This window comes from Lepisma saccharinum, chromosome 8, assembly GCF_977018435.1.
Source record: "Lepisma saccharinum chromosome 8, izLepSacc3.1, whole genome shotgun sequence".
Classification (NCBI taxonomy): Eukaryota; Metazoa; Arthropoda; class Insecta; order Zygentoma; family Lepismatidae; genus Lepisma; species Lepisma saccharinum.
Window position 1 is genome coordinate 31,070,451 of NC_139236.1, and position 22,235 is coordinate 31,092,685.

Consider the following 22,235-nt stretch of genomic DNA (forward strand, 5'->3'; position numbering starts at 1 on the left):
GAACACGACCTTCTTAACACTATAGCTGGTGGCGGGTGTTTTCCACTTGAGGAATTTCGGGGTCACTTCACTGTTCCTGCATGCCTTGAGGAATGCAATATCCGCTTGTCGGGTTTGTATTTTCCTGATGTTACGCTCGTATTCCCGCATTTCCTTCCGTATGAAAGGTGTAGAATTCATGGTGGTTGCGGTAAACTCGGTTTAAAATTACTTACGTGAAATTTAAAAGATTTCGTAATTCCGCATTGCACAATTTAATGGTTCAATCCTATTAATTTCGAAGATCCACTGTCTTCATTCACAAAAGAGTACGGCGTTTGAAGCGGAGATGGTACCGCGTCAGTACATTGTTTGTTCCCGGGCGGCGGTGGTTGCGATTTTTCCCGTTCGGCAGCATTGGCGCGCGCATCTTGGTTTGCGTCGTCTGCTTCCTGTTGTCTGGTGGCGTTGCCAGTTGGGGGTTGGGGGGCTGGGCCGTGTTGCTCGGTAATATTACCGAAACAGAAAGCTGGAGTATGGATGAACTTTTACAGAAGAGCCTTCACACACAGCTGCACAGAAGATGACCTGCAAGATGAAATAGCGTGCGTAACGGAAATAGGCCTAAACAACGGTTACACCGAGCGCCAACTATCCATGTGGTGCGCAAAAACAGAAACTCAGTTCAGACATCCAAGAAACAGAGATAACCCGAACCAAAATCCTAAACCCAAATGGATCGCCTTTCCATACCACCCCACCACATCTGGAAAATTTGCCAAGGCCCTCAAACCCTTCAACATCCGAGTAGCACACAAACCCATATCCCAAATCGGAAGGGCACTACCCAACTTCAAGAGATACTACCTACCCAAACTTGCATCCCCCGGTGTCTACAAGACCACATGCCAATGCCACAACACCTACATTGGCAGAACCATCCGCACCGTCCAAGAACGGATTAACGAACATGTAAAAGATTCCAAAAACGACACACCTAAATCAGGCCTCTCCCAACACCTCCACTCCACCAACCACACCATCTCCTCCATATCCATACTTCACCCAACCGGCTCTGTCATAGAAAACACCATCAAAGAAACCCATGCTATCATCCAGCAGAAACCAGCACTAAACCTGGACAATGGACAAGCACACCCAACTTGGCACCCTGTCCTCAGAAAGATCCCCGACCTGAAAAAGAAAAGATGCTATACACATACTCGACCCCCCTCCAGCCACGCGGGGAACAGGAACGGCACATTACCGAGCAACACGGCCCAGCCCCCCAACCCCCAACTGGCAACGCCACCGGACAACAGGAAGCAGACGACGCAAACCAAGATGCGCGCGCCAGTGCTGCCGAACGGGAAAAATCGCAACCACCGCCGCCCGGGAACAAACAATGTACTGACGCGGTACCATCTCCGCTTCAAACGCCGTACCCTTTTGTGAATGAAGACAGTGGATCTTCGAAATTAATAGGATTGAACCATTAAATTGTGCAACGCGGAATTACGAAATCTTTTAAATTTCACGTAAGTAATTTTAAACCGCGTTTACCGCAACCACCATGAATTCAAGAGAATGTTAAAGCTTTTGCTTATCAGGCTTACGGTGCCACAAAACCATCTAAACAGCAAAAGCGAACCACATGAAAATTTACGTGAATGCTTTAGAACAGTGATGCCCAACCTTTTTTTGCCCATGAGCCACATTAAGATTTAGCACGATCTTCGCTGGTCGGAACTTCTTCTGACATAAATAGCATACAAATCGTACGGTGTCATTTAATTGCATCTTTGAAACGCTAATATCACAAATGTAAGAAAATCCTTCACACATACAGACAATTAATATTTGTAAAAATAGCAAGAAGCCAAAATCAAAGAATTAAAATAGTTTTTTGGTACTTAACAATTTATTAGTGCGATGTTTGTGGTTGCTTTGCAGAAACTAACTTTTCAATGTCTGGTTCAAAACTTGACACCAATCCGCAACACAGAATCAAGATGTTCGTCTGTAATACGATTTCCGAGTAATGGTTTCGCTCGTTTTAACACAGAAAATGTTTGTTCACATACGTACGTGCTAGCAAACACTGAAACAATTTTCAGCGCTTGCTTCCTGAGGTTTGGAAAATCTTCAGGTGAGAGTTGAGCATAAAACTCTGTTAATTGTTGTTCGCGAAACTTGGGTAGAGATGCCTGACATTGTAGTTCAATGAGTTCTAGTTGCAGTGTGGCTGGTGCAGTTGATGGATCTGCCAAAAACGGATTTTGAAAAAGACTTACTTCATCACCCAGGTCACGAAAATCGGAAAAACGTTCGTTCAAGTTTTCTTGCAACAGCTTCAAAAGTCTGATTATTCTTGTCTTCGAAAAGGCAACATCAGGCTATTCCTGAAGCAATGTTGTGCATGTCGGAAAGTGCAGAAGTTGATTTTTTTTTCACTTTGTTTTACGAATAATTGTAGCTTTGATGTCTGCATATATGCCCGAGATCAATTTACTTTTACCTTGCAGCTTTGCGTTAAGTTCATTCAAGTAGCACGTGATGTCGCACAAAATCGCCAAATCCCACAACCACAATCACTGAGCTCTGGCACTTCTTTTGATTTTTCTGTCATGAAAATATCAATTTCATGCCTCAGATTGAAAAAGCGTTACAACACCTTTCCTCGACTTAACCAACGGACTTCACTGTGATACATGACATCTTCGTGTTCTGATTCAATGTCACTCAGAAACTCCTTGAAAGTCCTGTGATTTAATGCATGTGATTTGATAAAAGTTCACAGTTTCGATGACAACCTGCATAACGTGCTTTAAGTTTAGAACCTTGCCACATAGATGTTGCTGGTGAATAATGCAATGCAGCTCGATAGGTCGTGAACCGTTGCATTCAAGGACCTTTTGATGTATTTTGGCAACCGGTCCGTTGTGACGTCCCATCATACTTCGCGCACCGTCTGTTGTCACACCTACCAATTTATTCCAAGGAAATCCAAGTTTGTTAATTACCGCAGATACGTCTTGAAACAAATCTTCCGCAGTGGTGGTGCCATGCATGCTTTGCATTGCGCCAAGTTCTTCAGTAATTTGGAATGCACTGTTTGTACCCCGAATAAACACTAATAGTTGGGCAGTGTCACTGATATCTGTAGACTTGTCAGTGGCAATCGAAAACACCTCAAAAGTCTTAGCTGCGCTCTGCAGTTGTGACAGAAGGTTGCTTCCCAAATATTCAACTAGTCTCTTAACAGTCATGCGAGAAAGACTGACAGTTTCAACCACACTTTTCTTTTCCGGGCACATTTGTTTCACAATAGCTAGCACACTCTTTTTTACCGTCTCACCATCAGAAAATGGCTTGGCCTAGCTACTCAAAATGTGAGCCACCCCAAAACTTGCCCTCACTGTTGCTTCATTCTCTTGCCTTCTCTTGTTGAAGAGTTTCTTCAGTCTTCCAATTTTGTTGTGTAACTTTGAATTTTTTTCTTCGCGGGATGATCCGACGTAATCATCGTACTTGTTTTTATGCTTCGTTTCGTAGTGTCTGTTGGTGTTGTGTTCTTTAGACACCGCCACAGTTTCTTTACAGATAAGAGACAATGCTTTTTCATGCTGCTACACAAAAAGTATGAATTCCTGAAAGTTTCTGCACTCGGAATCCACTTTCTGCTCAGAAGCCATCTTCCTCACAATTATCCACCCCGAAAACACACTAGTAACTGCCTGAAAGAAACGGTCAACCATGAGGTTGACCATTTGTTGATTGTTTCATTTTCTTTCTTTCTTTGTTTTTCTTGCATGGCTCAACAATGCAATATGTTTCGTGCGAGCTTCAATATCAGGGTTGTGTTCAGAAACTAATACACTGGGTTTGTGAGTAAGAATATTGAATACAGATTTCACATAATTACCCAGATTCTGAAAAATGTAAAATGTAGGGTAGAAAGCATAAAACAGATGGCGAAATTACATCATTCCCGTTTTCTTTCTGAACGACAGTAATGTACAAAATGTAATGTTTCTGAACACAACCAAGAGTGGTATATATTAGTCTGGCAATGATTTTATAGCAGTAAAGAGCAACGTAAGGAAGCAGGGACATAGGAAACAATATTTTTAAAGCTTTCTCCTTATAGGAGCGGCAAATTACCTTTTTACCAAGGGTGCTGGGGTGCCCAGCTACGTTCCTGCAAGGAACGATTAATTACGTATCTCCTTCCAAGTGACTTGATGACTGTCAATGTGATTTATGTTATGAGTGAGTATGTGTTGCATTCTGTTGTTTCTGTGTTGAGAAAAGTTAATTTCATGTATATATTAAGAAGGAGAAATAAAATAAAACTTTTTTTCGACATGTTTATGGTAAAGAAATGCAACATATGTGGCAGGCTGGATCTGGCCCATGGGCCATAGGTTGGGCATCACTGCTTTAGAAGGAATTGTAAGCAGATGTATTTTTTCAGAACTTGGAATATCACAAATATCATCACATAGTTTTTTATTTTATTTTTTTATTTTTAATGAAAGGAATTTTCAAAAAGGGCTTGTAATGACACAGGCCAAAGCTAGCACTTTAAGTAGTGATAGACCAATATGAAATGTTTGCAGTTAGATAAAATACTGATACAAATTCAAATACCAATAACAAATATTCTACCTACACAATATAAAATTACAAATGCTACTTGAAGAACATGAGTGATTAATTAACCATTTTAATTAATACAGTAAAAATCTCAACCATACATTTTATGAGGAACAGATAGGTAAAAACATAACTCAGGCAAACGTATTATTGAAAGATAAATAAAATAGTAAAATTAGGTACACAAAGAAAGAAAACTATTACTACATACCATACAAAGCATTCCAAACAGGTTTCAAAAGTTATTTTCCGATGACCTTGCTAGGTACATCTGTATTAGATGTGTCCTGCTAGGTACATTTATATAGGATGCTTGTCACAGTCACTAGGAGTGCAATGATATCATATGATTGACACTTGTTGTTATCTAATTTCATAACATTTCCTAGAATATATTCACAGCCAAAGCCTTGCCTTTAAATAATGTTGTGCTAAGCCACAGCCAACTTCCGAAACAGAGATTTGAGGAAGATCATGTGTGTTGTGAACTCCTTTTTTTTTTTAGTCTTTGGATGAATCCTTCTACAACACTGAAATTATGAGCTTGCCATCCAAATGGAAAGAGTGTGTTAATAGAGGAAATAAGAAAAATAAATAAGATATTTTTGGACCACATGCTATTTTGTGATTTTTTTATAAATTCGGCTTGGACACCCCACATATATAATTTTTTCAGATTTTGGAAAAGCTTAACGGTTTTTAGAAAACAGCTGCCCTGGCATCAACCAAAGGTCCAGCCAAGCCTTAAGGAGAAAGCATTGAAAAATATTTTATTTGGATAAGGAAAGTAATGCCAGAATGTTGTAGTCAAGGTTCTAAACCTGGATGTGCTGTAGTTTTCTCTAATTTGTCAATTATCTTTTTTATGTACTTTATGTGCATTTTTCATAAGCCCCTGAAATCATTTGTATAATGAAAGTTACACTGTATTGCAACTTGAATAATTTTTCTTGTATGTACACATTGCTTACATTCGTAAAGAGATGATAATAATGTGTAAAAAGAAAGGAAGAATGATCATTGAAAAGCAGGAAGAGGAAATTTAGCAATATAAAAGATGTCATTATTCGCAACCTGTTGCTAGCAGTCCAGTTAGGAAATATTCATGGAATGCTTATGTCAGATTGCCGAGTTGGATTTACTGGGAGGAAATTGACGAGTAGGAAGGATGACACCCGCATAATTGGGATTGTTATGTGGATAGAGGGGAGAATAAAGGGAGGGGAGAGGAGAGTCAAGGATATTCGGGAATGGAGAGACGTTGGTGAAGGAGGCATAAGGGGACAAGCTCCAGAGTTCTGGGGAGATCCACATTTATTGCTGACACTGATAAGAATACTTACTTTCATATCCATAATTAAGGTACTCACGTTTTCCGCGAAGCTGTTTTACATTATTTTATATTAATTTCGGTAGCCACTGCCACCATCCTCGTTGGAATTCGTTGTGTTGTTGCTTGGCACGTTTCTGTTGTTTTTTCCTAAATCGCCGCTAGGTGTGATGCTGTCGCCTGTATGTCTGCATATATGTTTTTCCATCACTTTTTTGTGTAGTCGCCCTTTTGCATTATTATAAATAAGTTTGTTTTGTCCGATTTTAGGCACCAGCAATCATTAGTGTTAAACCACTTGCTAAAATCGGATAGAACAGACTTAATTTTCTGATGCACTGGGTTTTCTTGTTTTGCTATTGGTGGTGGTCACTTGTTGCAAGATACCAGCTGTTGTTCTAATGCTGTCAGAATCCTGAGGTTTGGGAGGGAAACATGCTGCTTTTTCTGCTGCACATATAAGGTCGAGGGTGTTTTTTTTTTTATGCTGAAACTGTTGGGATGTTGAGATTGGTTAGATTAATGATGTTTTTGCTTTGTCTGCAATCTGGGTCGGTCGAACTTTCACTTGGCCACTTTCCTCCTAGGAAGTGGAGTTTCTTGCTGAGAGCACTGATTTTTTGTTTTTGCACAGTTTGTAGCATGTACTTAATGTTTCTGTTTGCATGTTCCCACCTTGCGGGTGGTAGTACAGATTTTAGCCTGTTCCTTTGTTGTTCAAAGATGTGTGATAGTCAGCGAATTTCTGTATGTTTGTCAGATATAACGGCTGATAGAGCACGTTTTTGTGCATTATGGATCACGTTTTTAATTTTATAGTTGTTCACACGCAATTAGAGAAACATCATACTGTTTGCAAGCTTTTAGGAATTTTATGTCCAACTGACGCGCAAGTAATTTACGTTCGTTCCGTTCATATTCCCGTAATTCCTTTACATACGAAGGTTCTGAATTCATACTAAGGGAATGAGAGATGCGGTAATAGATAATTAAGGTACTCACATTTTCCGCGAAGCTGTTTTATATTATTTTCTATTAATTTTGGTAGCCACTGCCACCATCCTCGTTGGAATTCGTTGTGTTATTGCTTGGTTCGTTTCTGTTGTTTTTTCCTAAATCACCGCTAGGTGTGCTGCTGTCACCTGCATGTGTGCGTATATGTCGTCTGCTGTTCACCGGTGTTAATTGCTGCAGTAACGGAAGCCAGGCGTGCTGTGCCTGACCACTATCTATGTTCAGTTCATGGTTGTAGTGCATGGTGGTGTGTGTTTCTTTGATTTTTTTGTCTATGAGAGTGTGTGCTCTGTATTTGACATGTACTTTCTCAATGTTATGGTTGTGGAATTTGATATGCTTGGCAAATCCGGTGGTGGGTTGGGCAGTTTTTGCATTTGGTAGGTGCTGCTGAATTCTCTCACTGATGGTCCTGATGGATCTGCCGATGTAATGAGCCTTGCACTCGCATTCAGCATCATAGGAGCCTGGATTGTTGAGGGGGGAGATGAAGTACTGTTTATGTTTGTTCAGTTGGTCAGATATTTTGGAGGTTGGTTTCTGTGCTATTTGGATGTTGTAGGGGCGGAGGGCTTTGGTAAGGTGGTTGGATGTGGTAGGATGGTAGGGAAAGGCAAACCATTTGGTTTTGCTACTGGGATCTGGTTGCGATGGTGGAGCGGGTTGTGTTGATGGTGCAGGTTGTCTGACTTGAATTTCTTTGCTTTGCTGCACCATGTGGAGAGTTGACATTCAGTATATCCATATTTTAGTGCCAGTTCCGTGATGGTTGCTATCTCGTCCCTCAGGTCTTCTTCTCTGAAACAGTAGGAGAAGACTCTTCGGAAGAAGTTTAGCCATACCTTGGCCTTTTGCTTGGGTGGATGGTTGCATAGTGCATGGATATATTGGTTGCCTGCATCTCGTTTTCTGAAAACTGTGGTTGTGAATTTGTTGCCCGCGCGGCTGATGGTGAGGTCCAAGAAATTGATTTTGCCCTGCTTTTCATGTTCTATGGTGAGTTTTAGTTTGGGGTGGATGCTATCTAGTTTTTCCAACAACAGGTTGATCTCTTCTAGTTTTTTGTATATGACTATGGTTTCATCAGCGTATCGTCCATATCTGATGAATTTGAGTTCCGGAGTTTGAAGTATGCTTTTTTCAGCCAAATGCATTACTATGTTTGCTATGGGAGCCGATAGTGGGTTTCTCATGACAAGGCCTTCAGCTTTGCGGAAAACGTGAGTACCTTAATTATCTATTACTGTGTCTCTCATTCCCTTAGTATGAATTTCGTATCCAAATATGTGGCGAGTTCAATCTTGACGATGTAAAATGCATTTGAATGTGCGAGTTCTTTAAAGTTCATTTAAAGTTGTGTTTTCACCTCTCGCAGCTGAGGCTATGGATGCTCACCATTATTTATTATTAGTGTATAAGTAGGATCGAGCTTACACACCCCAGGAAATCGATCCCAATACCAAGAGTATGTTACCCAAGGAGGTGAGCCAGTCTTTACAGTTTCCGGGTAACTGAAGGTACAATACGCATTACAGAATTATTTCTCTTGTAGTCTGTGGTTGTTACAAGCATAAAAACACAGTTTGTTTTGTTGTGAAGTTTCAGGAGAACACACACTCCCTTCATCAGACATTTATTTATTTTTATTTTATAAATATCTTATGAAGGGAGCATGCATTCTCCTGAAATGTTACAAAATAAAATGTGGTTTTGTACTTGTAACAACCGTAGACTACAAGAAAAATAATTTTACAAATTGAAATTCCACAAAATTACGATTTATGCCTCCACCATCTGTTGACCAGCTGTCCCTTCAGTAATTCTTAGTGATTCTGTTGAGATGTTTTCCACACCTTTGGATAAAAACACAGTGAAGCACAGAACAAGTTGCACATCACCAGAAACTTGCGGGGACAAGTTTCATGTAATTCAAACCCATGGAGTTAAATGGGGGGAAACATAGTGGAACCCCGCTCCTGGTGAGAGGTTCCCAAGAACAAATGTGGTTTGATCTTGGGTCGCTTGTTCAAAGTGGAAAAGACTGTGATTGACCAACCCAAGGTTACCCCCCTTCCCTCTCCCTCAAAGCAACCCTCTTTCCTTTCCTTTTCACGTGCTACTGTGGCATAATTAGGGACTGAAAATGTTTTAATATGAATGAAATGAAAGCTCAATTGGCCACTGTAAATAGAGGTAAACCTGCGATATGTAATAAATTGCATTAAATTAAATACCATCTTGGCAAAAAAATTGAAGCACGTATCTCCATAGATCGGCAAAGAAAATGTTTGTGCCATTTTTTTATGAGTGTGAAAAGATTCATACAGACCGATATATCCCAACAATATTCCTAATTAATCATTTTAACTGTATTTCTATATTCGACGTCCCGTTTTTGCCACTTTGGCTAATTGCGACGAAGAGGTTGAGCGATGATTAGATGCAATTGATGAAGGGACAATCACAAAGAATGCCTATGATTCGAACCCGGAACCCTTGACATCGTAGTGCATGCTAACAACTCTGCCACGGAAGTCTACATTACTCTCGTAATCACCACCATAATGGCACCATTAATACAAGACCCATAGTATGTGCCACAAAAGAATGTTGAACTAATGCCTTTAAATCAACTTGTAGTATTCTCATGTGGAATACTAGTTTTATTTATTTACACTACAAGTCTTAAACCAAATTAAATGTGTGGCCTCCTCGATGGTGCAGTGGTTGCTTCGTTGCCTTGTAATCAAGGGGTCTCGGATTCAATTTCCGGTGGAGGCACATAGTGGTTCGGATCCCACTTTAAACTGTTGGTCCAGTCCCGATTAACCTTACTGTGCATAAAGTGGGCCTAAAACACCAAATCAATCAAAACGAAATAAAATATTTAAATTAAGAGTAAAAATATTAATAATAAATATAATTCCAATGCTACTCGTATTAGCAACACTCTACAGGGTGTTTCTGGGCTGATGATACAAACTTTCAGGGATGATGGAGAAGGGCACATGTATCAATTTGAGACAAGGAACCCTGGTCCGGAAACGACTTAGTCGAAAGTTATAAGCAAAAATCGGTATATGAAGATGTAATACTTTTATTACCTGCACAAGTTTCACAAGCTGCTACATTCACAACAGTTGTTCAAAGTAGCGTCTCCCAACTTCGCTGCAGGCATGACATCGTCGCACAAAGTTCTGGCATAGCCCTACCCATTGGAACAACCCTGGGGTCGTTCGAACAATGTCACAGGCAGCGAGAATTCTTGCCAGGTGATCCTCTTCAGTCTCAACAGGTGTCTCGCCAGAACATTGTGCAATGATGTCATGCCTGCAGTGAAACTGGGGACACCACTTTGAACAAATGTTGTGAAACTTGTGCAGGTAATAAAAGTATTACATCTTCATACACCGATTTTCACTTATAACTTTCGACTAAGTCGTTTCCGGACCAGGGTTCCTTATCTCAAATTGATGCATGTGCCGTTCTCCATCATCCTGAAAGTTTGTATCATCAGCCCGGAAACACTCTGTATGTATTTGTAGACCCATTGTTAATTCCCTCTTGTAATTATTTTATTTGTTAGATTTTTTATGTGTTGTTTCAACCACCATGGTGGAGTGGTTAGCGCAGCGCACCACAACACCAGAGATCCCGGGTTCGAATGCCAGCAAGGGCATGGATGTTCTTTTTGTGAGTGTCCTCATGGGCGATCATATATTTACTCTTATGCTAATTAATAATTTATTTTTAGTTATAGGCATCCTGAGAAACAGTGTCAAATTCATGCAAATGCAGAGGAGGAGGAAGGAGGCTCCCAAGACTTTCTTTCTGCATATTTAAATGTTTTCTTAAAAGTGTATTCACACGAAATTACACAAATATTCGAAACTAATGACAAGTCAATCTTCACTACCAATATCACTGGACATTTTGTCTAAATGAAAATTGCAATAATAATGTATCACGACCACTATTACTGCTCAACTGAAAGAATTGGTGAACAGTTTGAGTGGGAGAAGCTTGTGCGATGGTGAGCGAGGTGTCTGTGCGACAGCCTGTTCATTCATTATATCCTGACATTATTATGGCCTGTCCTGGCTCCTTGTCGATGAGTAAGGGTCCTTGTGCTTCACCGTGTTCTTACCCTTAGTCAACTGACCATGTTCTTCAGGTACTGATTACTCAATAAAATACTATCTTTGCCTAACCACAATCAAATACATCCTAAATTTTTGTTCAGTTCTCCAGAATATTTCAGTCCATCCAGATGTGTAAATCTTAAGATAGAGTTTACTTGAGTTTTACTTCCTTTATACAGGACAATATGGGTCATCGTCCAGTGGCAAAATTAGAGGAATCCACAACACATATCCAAGAGTTAGTCCATACTACAAGAAGTATCAAGCAGCAGATAAACCAGGTTCTTTGAAGAAACCCCAAATACCAACACCAATGTGAGTATTAATTTATTTATTGTTGTACGAAAATGAATTTTCGGATTTACGTTCAGTTTTAAGGGTATATAGAGGTTGATCGGGTTATATCCTACTGAAATGTACAGTGGATGTACCCTATGAAAAGCCATGCTGCCACCACCAGTTGTGCCCCTCATCATAATTTCCACTGCAACAATCTACTTTGGAGCACAGGCATAGGAATTCCATCCCATTCCTCCTCACAGGTTTTCCATTGACCCTTAAGCGTGCGGTGGCGGCGATGTTGTAGATGTCGTTTTAACAGCCCAAATGCACATAAATCCATTAGCCTGGCATCGGGGCTTTTGACAGGAATGTCATGAAAGGGAATAACACAGATTCCTGTTTCGTCCTCCATGTGGATCCGCACCTGGTTCTCGTTGGTTCCGTACAAACGAAGGATATCTGTCAGATAGATTGCAGCCATAATGGATTCCTAGAAGTAGGCAGCATTCACCTTTATGTTTTTCTCCACCTTAAGTATCTTCCACTTCCCCTTGTAACTGTATCCAGTGACAATCATGATTCCCTGCGGGAAACTTTCTTGGTACTGGCGGTAAAACTCGGTACGTCCCTTGCCAGAGGTGTCATGGTACGTAATTGCCCTAAAGTTACCATTATGCATAAGATAGATGTAGGTCTCATCCAACGTGACAACTGTCTTCCATTTTGACCCTGCCAAATGTCTTTCGTACAGTTTGCGGCAGTTGGTCTTTAGTTCTGCAATGTGGCACAGGAGGAGGTTGTGAACCCAGCTCTTGTGTACACACCGCAGGCCAAGACGACGACGAATGATCTCGCTGAAAGTGGACTGCATCACATTGAACCTCTGGGCCATGTCACGTTGGGGTGGTGGATTCTTCCACGAATTCCACGATGTGTAATGGTGAGCGATGTGTCTGTGCGACAGCCTGTTCATTCATTATATCCTGCTGGGAACATTTTCGCTGGAAACTTTGAACGGGCCCCTTTTGTTGGCGAATGTTTATGCATGAGCACCATTTGTGTTTGCCTGGCCACGATATATTTAGCTGTGGTCACTCCGATGGTTAATCCATTTTCTAGACACTGTTTCACTATTCGGTTGTACGAAAAACATGCATGGAAAAGAGCCATGATGTACCCTTCCCATTAACTGTTAATTTTCAGGGGCATTTCACTAGCACGAACACGACGCTCCGGCAATTGCAATCTCAGACACAACACTGGTTTCATGGCCGGTTACAAGTTTCTGGCGCAACTACACACGTGGCAGCAGCGTTGCCAAATCAGTCGGATATAGCCCGATCAGCCTTCTGTTACTAGGTTGGATTTTAAGGGAAATTCCTTTTTTTTATTTTTCAACATGGATCATGGAATAAATAACAATATTGTTGATAATTATCTTCCACCAACAAGATTCCGTGGTTTTGACTCCCCCCTTCCTTTTTTCTCTTTTTTAAAAACATTTTCATTTCTGGTCTCTTTATTGACTAGTCTTTCAATATACATTCCCTTTTTTTTACCTTTTTAAAAAATATCTTCATAGGTCCCTTTATTAATAAGATATCAAATATTTTGTATGACTGTATTTTCCCTAAACAAAACATTCAACAATTGTCTTATTTGGTACAGCTTAGAGGAAAGAAAGAACGAGCTCCTACCTTACCTTCCCTCCATGAGTTTTGGGAGTATGTCGCAGCAATTGTTGCAACAATGCGATCTGGGCTTAAGCAGAGTTGAATAATGAAAGTGTACTTATCTGCTAGATTTAGACTTTTATTGTGAAGTTTTTTTAGAATAGTTTTAATTTTACTGTGTACAGTGATGACAGTATTGAGTGTCAGTGAAATGGCGAAGCCATGCCCAAGTGGCAGCAAGCTATGGAATGCTGATTTCATCAAAATGGATGGTAAGATTATCTGCTGTACTTTACCTTCAAAAAAAGGAAATGAAAAAAGACTGTAGCTTATTTTTGCACTCTACTAAAAATATTATTGAAAGTGCAATATATACCATTCACGTAGAAAGGAATACATTAAATTTCTTGCATTTTTTACTTTACTTCATACGAAATATAATGTGTATCTATTTATATATGAATGGTATGTCTATTGTGCTTTCATTTAGAATAATATTTTTAGTGGAGTGCAAAAATAAACTATAGTCCTTTTTCATTTCCTTTTTTGGCAATAATTTTCCCTTTTTTCGTCCTTAAGTAGTATTTTTTCCTTTAAAATCTGATATCTACTAATAATTTACTGCTTAATGCTTGTGAATTTTTTGCATTGCTTGTTGATTCCCAATTTATGGGTTGATATGAAACACACAATAAAAATAAAAAGATGGCCAGGTGGCTTAATATGAAAATATTGACAAGACAACAATAAAAGTGAGGTATTTTGCTGCATTGCTTCATTTTTAACGTTTAGCGGAAGGATGGGATACTGAGCACCACGTGGCAGCAATTAACATTCCAGTTCTTGAAAACTACACAAGGTATTTCAGTTCTGTCTTTTTTCTTCATTAGTATGTGAACATATAAAGGTATGACTTACGCAAATTACAAAATAATATATCCATTGTTACTATTAGGTATGTGCAAAAGTTCTACCCGTTTTTGATGACGATACAAACTGTAACTCACCTAAGCCAAGCATCAGGTTAACCTTGCAGCAGGTTTTTGCATATGTAGATCCAAAACGTGCACGCAGAATATAGTTCCACTGAGAGACGGGTTATATTCCGACACAACTTCATACTTGCAAGAAAGCAGTTATTTAATTTGTAAAATACAGACAAAATAATACATCCATTAGCAGGTGTGGACTTGATCGGTTGCAGTCACTGTGCAGACGAACTTGGATCCACAGATTCGACAACTGGAGTTTGTATTGCGCTGAGGAATCTCTGAAGCCTAAGTGCGAGTCGAGTAAGACTGAATACGTTGCAGAGTGCGTGGAATCCGTGATACCAGTGTTGCACATCCCACTATTTTAACCCGATGTTTATTGTGATTAATAATCGTGCTATACAGAGGCGAGAATGGCTGAATGGAGGTCTCCTCTTCAGCGAGTGTTATTGTGGGCTTCATCTGAAGGGAAAAGCTCTTCAAATCAAGCAAGTTGTTTAAAATACATAATCCTCCTCACGACAACATGATCAAAGTAAAACAGGGCGTGAGGTGATTTGCCGTCAATGTGCGCACGAACTGTATCCCGGGTGTTGAATGATTTGCGGTTTGAGTTTAGGAAGGGGAAATGATTGTTTGCTGTTTGACGACAAAAGAATGTCCACCGTATTAAAAGATAACCCCATGAGAAGAAACATGTTTATTATTTGGACCAGACGTGCTTTAACTCAGTGAGGGGAGGGGCGGGGGCGTACATGGAATTTTTTTTATATATACCACCGTGCAAAACCACCACCAGGGCTGAAGAAACCGAGGAGAAAGGGAGAGGGGAAGGGGGAGACTTATTGTTTCACCCACTGGCAGCAATGAAGTCTTTGTTGAAGTCGCATATTTACTGTTCCGTGCAAAGAAAGGGAAGGATGATTAGCAAGAAATGGACAGAACAAGATTTGAATCCTGGTTTAGTGATGTGATTCATAAATTGAAACCAGAGTAATAGCAGCAGACAACGCACGTGATTGTATATATCACCAATAACAAATCATGCTTTTTTTTTTCTGGTATAACTTGAAGTGCGCGTGTCTTAATATACACACATGCTCATGGGCGGCAATGGGCAAGGGGGCCGTGGCCCCCCTGGAAAATGAAAGTCAACCAAAAATTATGTATTTCACACACATAATTTCATTTTAGCCACAATAATGTGTGTTAATTATTGCATTAACACAATAAATTCAAATTTAAGCAATGTTTTTTTTAGGGAACTACACTCTTTTGGGGGAAAATGTGACTTGTTTGCCCCCCCTGGAAAAAAAATATCTTCCTTGCCCCTCCCTGAAAAAAATCCATGCACATGCTCTCATGTTTCGAAGATATTTCGCATTTATATTAAGTAATGACACATTTTTTAAATAATTTATGCACCGAAAGTACTTCTAAAATGTTGCTTCAGGAGACAAAAAGAAACAAAAATACATTTCGCTTGACATGCATGCGGGTTTTGATGTGTTCTGCGGTTGGCAATACTGTGGATTTTCTCAGTGTCTGCGATGTAAGCAGCTCGGCGGTTGAGGCAAGACTGGCACGGAAGATTCTGAGCTCAGTTCTCGCGCGGATTGATACATAAAACCTGCTGCAAACTTAGCGGCTTAGGACTGTGTATAATCGCAATCGATGACCTCTTGCCATCTTACCGATAGGAGCTGAATCCAGCACCGATAAAGGCCCTGTGGTTTGGAGTCGAAGAACTTGGTTAAGATCCTCTTCGGAAAACACTGCTGGATGTCCAGCTTCTGTCTCCTTCCCTGAAATTTCGAAACCAGCTTGAACATGTGCTATCGTCAACTGCATCTGATCCATACACTTGCCGAATGTTGCAGCAGGCTGACGCTGCAGTACTACCTTTATCGAACTCAAAAAGTAAACAGTGTCTGATGTCTTCCTTATCGGTCTCCATTTCACCCACATGCTACTCTGTCCACTAAGAGCTCCTCATCCACGCTCACTGCCTGTTTCTGCTCTAAGCCCCCCCCCCCCCTCCCTTACGTGGTAACAGATTCACGCACTGGCAATGCCATCTGTGAGGTCAGTACTCCGCTAAATGGTGACCTGTCAAAAGCGGGTATAACTTTTGCACATACCTAATATTATTAACAAGCGGAGTTATAATAATAAAAAAAAAAATACATGTAGTAATGAGAACAAAAGAACACTTCAACAACATGCAACAATTAGTGGTCCATTGAGGACCTGGGGGCAAAGGCCCAATTTTCAAAATTTTCCAGCATTTGGAAATGTTGCAATTTTTTTTCTTTTTTTTTCTCCAAAGTTGGCACACAGGCATTACATATCCTAAAAGAGTGATATTTTGTTGTGCTTGCCTCCAAATTTGCTCCATTTCATCATCCGCAGGGCCGACATTAGAGTTAAATTGCAGAAATTGTTTTCTTAAGCTGGCAATACTGCCGTTCTTATACACTATTATTATTTTTCTCCAAGATGTATCAGCCTATTTTCAAAGAAGCTTTGCATGGTTGAGTAGCCAGGGTAGCTCAGTTGTTAGGGTGTCTGACTACCATGTGAGAGACCTGGGTTCAATCCCCGGTGGGGGACAATCAGGTTTTTTTTCCACCTGTTCAAGTGGACACCCACCCAGTGTCCTATAAAGTGGGTACCTGGAGGAAACTCTGGGGGATCAAAATTTGGCCCACATTATTTACAAAGAAATGGAACAGTCTGTTCCACATGAAGTTATTAAATTTTTCATCAAAACGAGAACTTACATCATTAGAAAGGAAATTAATAAAAATTGTGAAGTGTAGACACTGCAGAGAAAAGGAAATTAAGAAATTTGAAGATATTGAAAAGAAAAAACCTTGTATGATACTGTACATATTTTCTTGCTATGTAAATAATGTTAAAAGACTCTAATGTTGGTTTGTGCTATTAAAGATTTGTAATAGCTTATTCCTCTTTTCCTCCAGTCAATTTTCCATACAATGTATGTAACTTTATTTGGTCGAACAAACAGTAAATATGACAGTAACTTAATTAGAAAACATAATCGAAAACTTTTCCATTTACGTATTGCTTTTTCATTGGTACTTTCTAATACTTTTTACTTTTGGTTCTACTTGTATGGTTGCAGTAGTGTACGGAGTATTTTATTTTGGTGGAAGCTGAAACTGGAGACTGTTTTACCTGTAGGAAACGTTTGTAACATTATCAAGTACAAACAAATTTCACTCTTCCTCTTTTACTCCATCTGCGTAATGTGTGCATGCATGCGTGTGTGTGCTCTGGAAGGCACATATAGGGAATGCGTGGGTAGGGCCTCACACATTCTCGATCCAGGCCATTTTGGAGGTGATGTGATCAGCACCATGCTCCGGCTGCCTTTACCCCCTAGGCTTGCCTCCAGGTACCTATTGATATGGGTCTGGGTGAGCTCCAGAGCTGCTTTATGCAGGGACAAGGTCTGAAAAATTCCGACCTTAAATCACCCACCTGCCAATCGAACCAGGGTCTCCCACATGACAGTCAGATGCCCTACCAACTAGACCACTGCAACTAACTCCTAGAAAACAGATCACAGCTGTGATGGGATTCAACATGCTAATATAAAAACTGCTTTTGAAATGTAAGAGAAGTGGTCAGAATTATGACAGTGTATGGTTAAAATTGGAATTTGCATTTTACAAAAAAAGTAGGTAATTTTTCCTCCTCTTATGACTATCATGATGATGAGTGTTAATTATGATTATATGAAATCCATGAAAGAGCACTCACAAAGAAATGCCAAGTCAAGATTCGAGTCCAAGCATGCAGTAACTACATAATCAGTCTGCCGCTGCCACTAAGGTTCCTGTGTAAAACTAAGAGAAAGCTATGCACTAGGTTCATGCAAACCAGTAGGACTGAAAAGAGGATTATTACTAAACGACACTTTTTCACAGCAGTTTATTTTGTATTTACAAGGTAACTACATTCTTAACTATTCCCTTAATTTTTGGCTCATGCGTTTGGAGAGGGGTTGCAACCCATCATGCCCTCCCTTCATTACACCCTTGTATGGTTATTCCACCTGTTCGAAGTTATATCGAGTCTAGTTGAACAAAAAAAAAATGCTGTACTTGGGGATGGACGCAACTCAGATGATGTCATGCACCAGAAAGGAGAGTTTTCAGGATCACCTTGCATCCACCTTGTCATCTTTCTACCATGGTTAAAGTCTGTAATAAGCTGAAATCCTAGTACAAGATTCCTGTACTTACCTATGTTACAGCACTGCAGCTCCATTCCACTCCTCCCACCTCCTTCCTACCATATATTTCTCGTTTCTAATCATTCCTGCTACTGCGATTATTATTATTATACTATAAAACTGTAGGGCAGTTGTCTCACATTGATTATCTTCCTTTTACATAATGCTGGAACCCATACACGGTCACAGGGTCCACTTAATGCAATACAATATCTGTCACTAAGAGAAAATGGACAAATTTTCCATTTTGCCTGGAATATGTAAAATTATGTACATTTAAAAGCATTTCAGAAAAATTGATGGTTCCGTTAAATTATGCATCATTCTTATCGTTGTGATTAGAAGTGATGTAAAATAATGAAAATTCAACAACAATGTCACAATTTATCTGATGCTCACAACAATGTAGTTGACAACCAAAGATTAAATTATGCACTACAACTGACTCAAAAATTTATTATCTCAATGCCCACAATAATGAATTTCCACTCCCATGTGCATCAGACCTTTTTTCATAATCATTCTTAATATTGTGGCCATGATTTATGCTGCACCCTGTATAATAATTTTTAGCACTTCAATCTGATTTTTTTTTTACCTCATTGTAAATATGAGATTGTTTTTAAAATAACTGTAAAATATTTTACATATTTATTATTGACAATGACATAAACCTTGTACAGAAAACTAGATATATATGTGCCATTTAACACTACTGCCAGCAATTTCTTTATTTAGCTTCTTGTGGCAGTCAATAGATGACTCTACTTGTTATTACTACAAGTTCTGCACATGTATGGCATGTTATTGTTTCGGATTTCAACATCATCGACACCTTTCCATGAAAGTTACAAGTAAAAGTTCATCACTTAGTGGCAGGGGTGAGTTATTAAAATAGTCCCCAATAAAGCTTTATTCTTTTATTTGTAACCCAAGCATTGTGCTATGTAGATTTTTATATTATTTATATCTCATCAAAAAGTATCAGATTTATCAAGTGCTGGAAGAGATGATCAATTAATTATTCATTCTGACCACTACCAATAACATAAAAGAATTCATATTATGGGACTTTATACATGGTAAGGTATTAATATACCCTTTACACCTGAAACTGAAAAGTACTTAAGTATCCACGAAAAAACAATATACAATTACCATAATAAAATAAGAATCTGTCACTGAGAGAATGAATCTTTAGAGTTTGCCCCTAATCTTCTTCAAAGTAATATCCTAATTTCACATTCACTTGTTCCCACAACCTTTCCCTAATAGGTGCTTCATCATACTCTTTTTGATCACTTTCATATCACTTGTTTTCATGTCTCAAATCATTAATGACATCTTCATTGGGGAAAACAGCTAGGGATTACAGTGAACTCTATGAAGAGTATGCTCTTGAATCTGATACAATCTGCATATGACATACCTTCTTTGATTTTCAAATGTAATCAGTGTACCTAGCCGTATCGGATTGTTGCATTTCTTGAGGAGGTTGGGATGTGTCTGTGAGATCAAACTCAACATGAGGAAAAATGCATCATGCTGGGTTCCCCATATTGTCATCATTGTGCAACCATCAGATATGGCTAGGTATTGTTGCTACAGGCTTCATGCAAGTCTTGATGACATTCTCGTGCATTTTTATCACGGGCCACCTGGATTTTGATTCACAATCGCTTCCACCTTTGTGAACATGTTTTAGGGCAGTACACAAAATGGTGTACATTTCAATCTCGTACATACACAACAGCACTTGCTGCACATACCACTTTTGGTACTCCACACATTGACATATGCCCCAATTGACACGTCATTATCACCTCTTCCTGACAGTGTTGCCACTTTTAAATTTACAGGTCACGTACAACTTCTGCATTGCATTCACCTGGAAATGCACATTTATTAAGAAGGTCAATGAACCATTCAGGTTCTTCCTGCATCATTTTGGATTTTGTATCAGTTATCGGTATCAGTAAATTTTATATCTGTATTTTATCGGTATCAACGAAAATTTCACATTGGCCCATCCCTAATATAAACTGATCTACCAAGGCTGGTAAACCAAAAATAATATTTCAGAGTCCTGTGGTTAAACTGCTTAATTTAATGATGATAAAGTGTCAGATACTTTTTGATCAGACTTCGTAGTGGTTGCTGTGTTGTTGACACCTAATTTAAAGTTGGGAAAATACTCGATTTAGATAATTTTATTTCAGTGAGCAATTGTAAGAATACTTTAGGGATGTGCCAAAGCCAATTACAGATGTATGAAAATTGGCAGAAATTGACATATCGGCATTGGCAAATATCCGATATTTAAACCGGTACAGATTATACTAGAGTTTTACCTTCCAATAAGTTTTATATTCTAGTTTTGTAAGATTTATTGAAAATTTGGTTATGATTCATCATTATTCTAGAGTTTTTGTAATAAAATTATTGCAAACTCTCATTCAGAGGATCAGCCTAACTCAAAATCGGAAATAAAACAGTACATTGCTGAACCAGGATCTGCTGTTGTATTGGAAATTCAAAAATGAGTATTCAAACCTGAAGCAAGTGCTGAGAAAATACTTGGGTATACCTGCTGCATCAGTATTCAGTGATTGAGTGTTCAGTGTTGCTGAACAGATTTGCGATAAGAGAAGAAGTAGGTTACTTCCTGAAGTGCTTCCAATATTCGTGTTACTGAAGTTGAATCTGGCAGCAGTAAATTGCCAACATTAAGAACAGGAATTCATTTTGCATTTCAAAGAACTGCTTGTGTACTAATGTTAAATCTCTTGAGAATCCATGTTCTTAAAGGTTCACATAACCACCATTTGTAGATGCAAATGTACATTCTCATCTCTTGAGAATACGAGGTGTGGCTAGAAAGAAACCGGATTGATGTTGCTGTCGACAAACGGCAAGCACGTCAAGGTCAAACGGTGCATGAGTGTATATCGTGATACCCTGCCTATCGACTGTATGATTGCTCAGGGTGCACGGTGCTCAGTTCCGCTGTAGCTTGTGGACGAAGTGAACCGTACATCTGTGATCTGTCGGAAAAATGTTAATTGTGAAAGTGTAACAGCGTATCAATGTGAATTTTCTTATGAAACTGGGAAAATCTGCCACAGAAACCTATGTTTTGTTGAAGGAAGTGTACGGAGATGAGTGTTTATCATGCTCTCAATTGTTTGAGTGGTTTCAAAGGTTTAAAGAGGGACAAGAAGTGATCGCGGATGACTCTCATCCTGGACGGCCTTGCACGTCAAAAACTGAATCAAACATTGCAAATGTTGGTGAATTGATTCGAATTGGGTACCCGAAGGTCAAACTGTGAACCAACATTATTTCATTATGGTGCTGACGAGCCTCCATAAGCGAGTAAGAAGATGACGACCTGATTTGTGGAAAAGCAAGTCATAGATTCTTCATCAGGACAATGCTCCTGTCCACACGGCATTGTCAGTCAAGGCTTTTTTGGCCAAGTATGGAATCCCAATGTTAAAGCATCCATCCTGTTGGCCAGATCTTGCTCCATGTGACTTTTCTTATTCCCAAAGGTCAGATCAGCACTGAAAGGAACCAGATTTACAACCGTAGAATCTGTGAAAACAAAAGCGACGGAGGTCATGAACATGGTTTCAGAAAATGATTACCAGCACTATTTCCAGCAATAGAAGATTTGTATGGAGCGGTGTATCGATAGTGCAGGGGAGTACTTTGAAGGGGGTAATGTTCGTATTGTACAAAATAACCAAGAAAAGATTTTGTAGCAACAGTCCGGTTTTTTTCTAGCCACACCTCGTATATACATATGATATGCAATAGAAATGTACATAGCAAATTTATTTTTGTCATGCTGAAAATAACATCCCATTTCTGTTTAATTATCTTATGTATCGGAAT

General features: G+C 39.4%; 1 protein-coding gene across 5 annotated transcripts in view; it reads left to right on the forward strand.

Moving 5' to 3' along the window:
* The window catches only part of Klp67A (Kinesin-like protein at 67A), a 92,840-nt gene that overhangs the window by 69,347 nt on the left and 1,258 nt on the right, over window positions 1-22,235 (forward strand). For 4 of the 5 annotated variants that reach the window (XM_083126398.1, XM_083126396.1, XM_083126397.1 and 1 more), the window contains 2 exons: window positions 11,304-11,439; window positions 19,074-19,216. In XM_083126398.1, the coding sequence (XP_082982524.1) occupies window positions 11,304-11,439; window positions 19,074-19,216 (279 nt within the window). The remainder of the gene's footprint in view (window positions 1-11,303; window positions 11,440-19,073; window positions 19,217-22,235) is intronic. The other variant, XM_083126402.1, reaches the window with a different exon arrangement.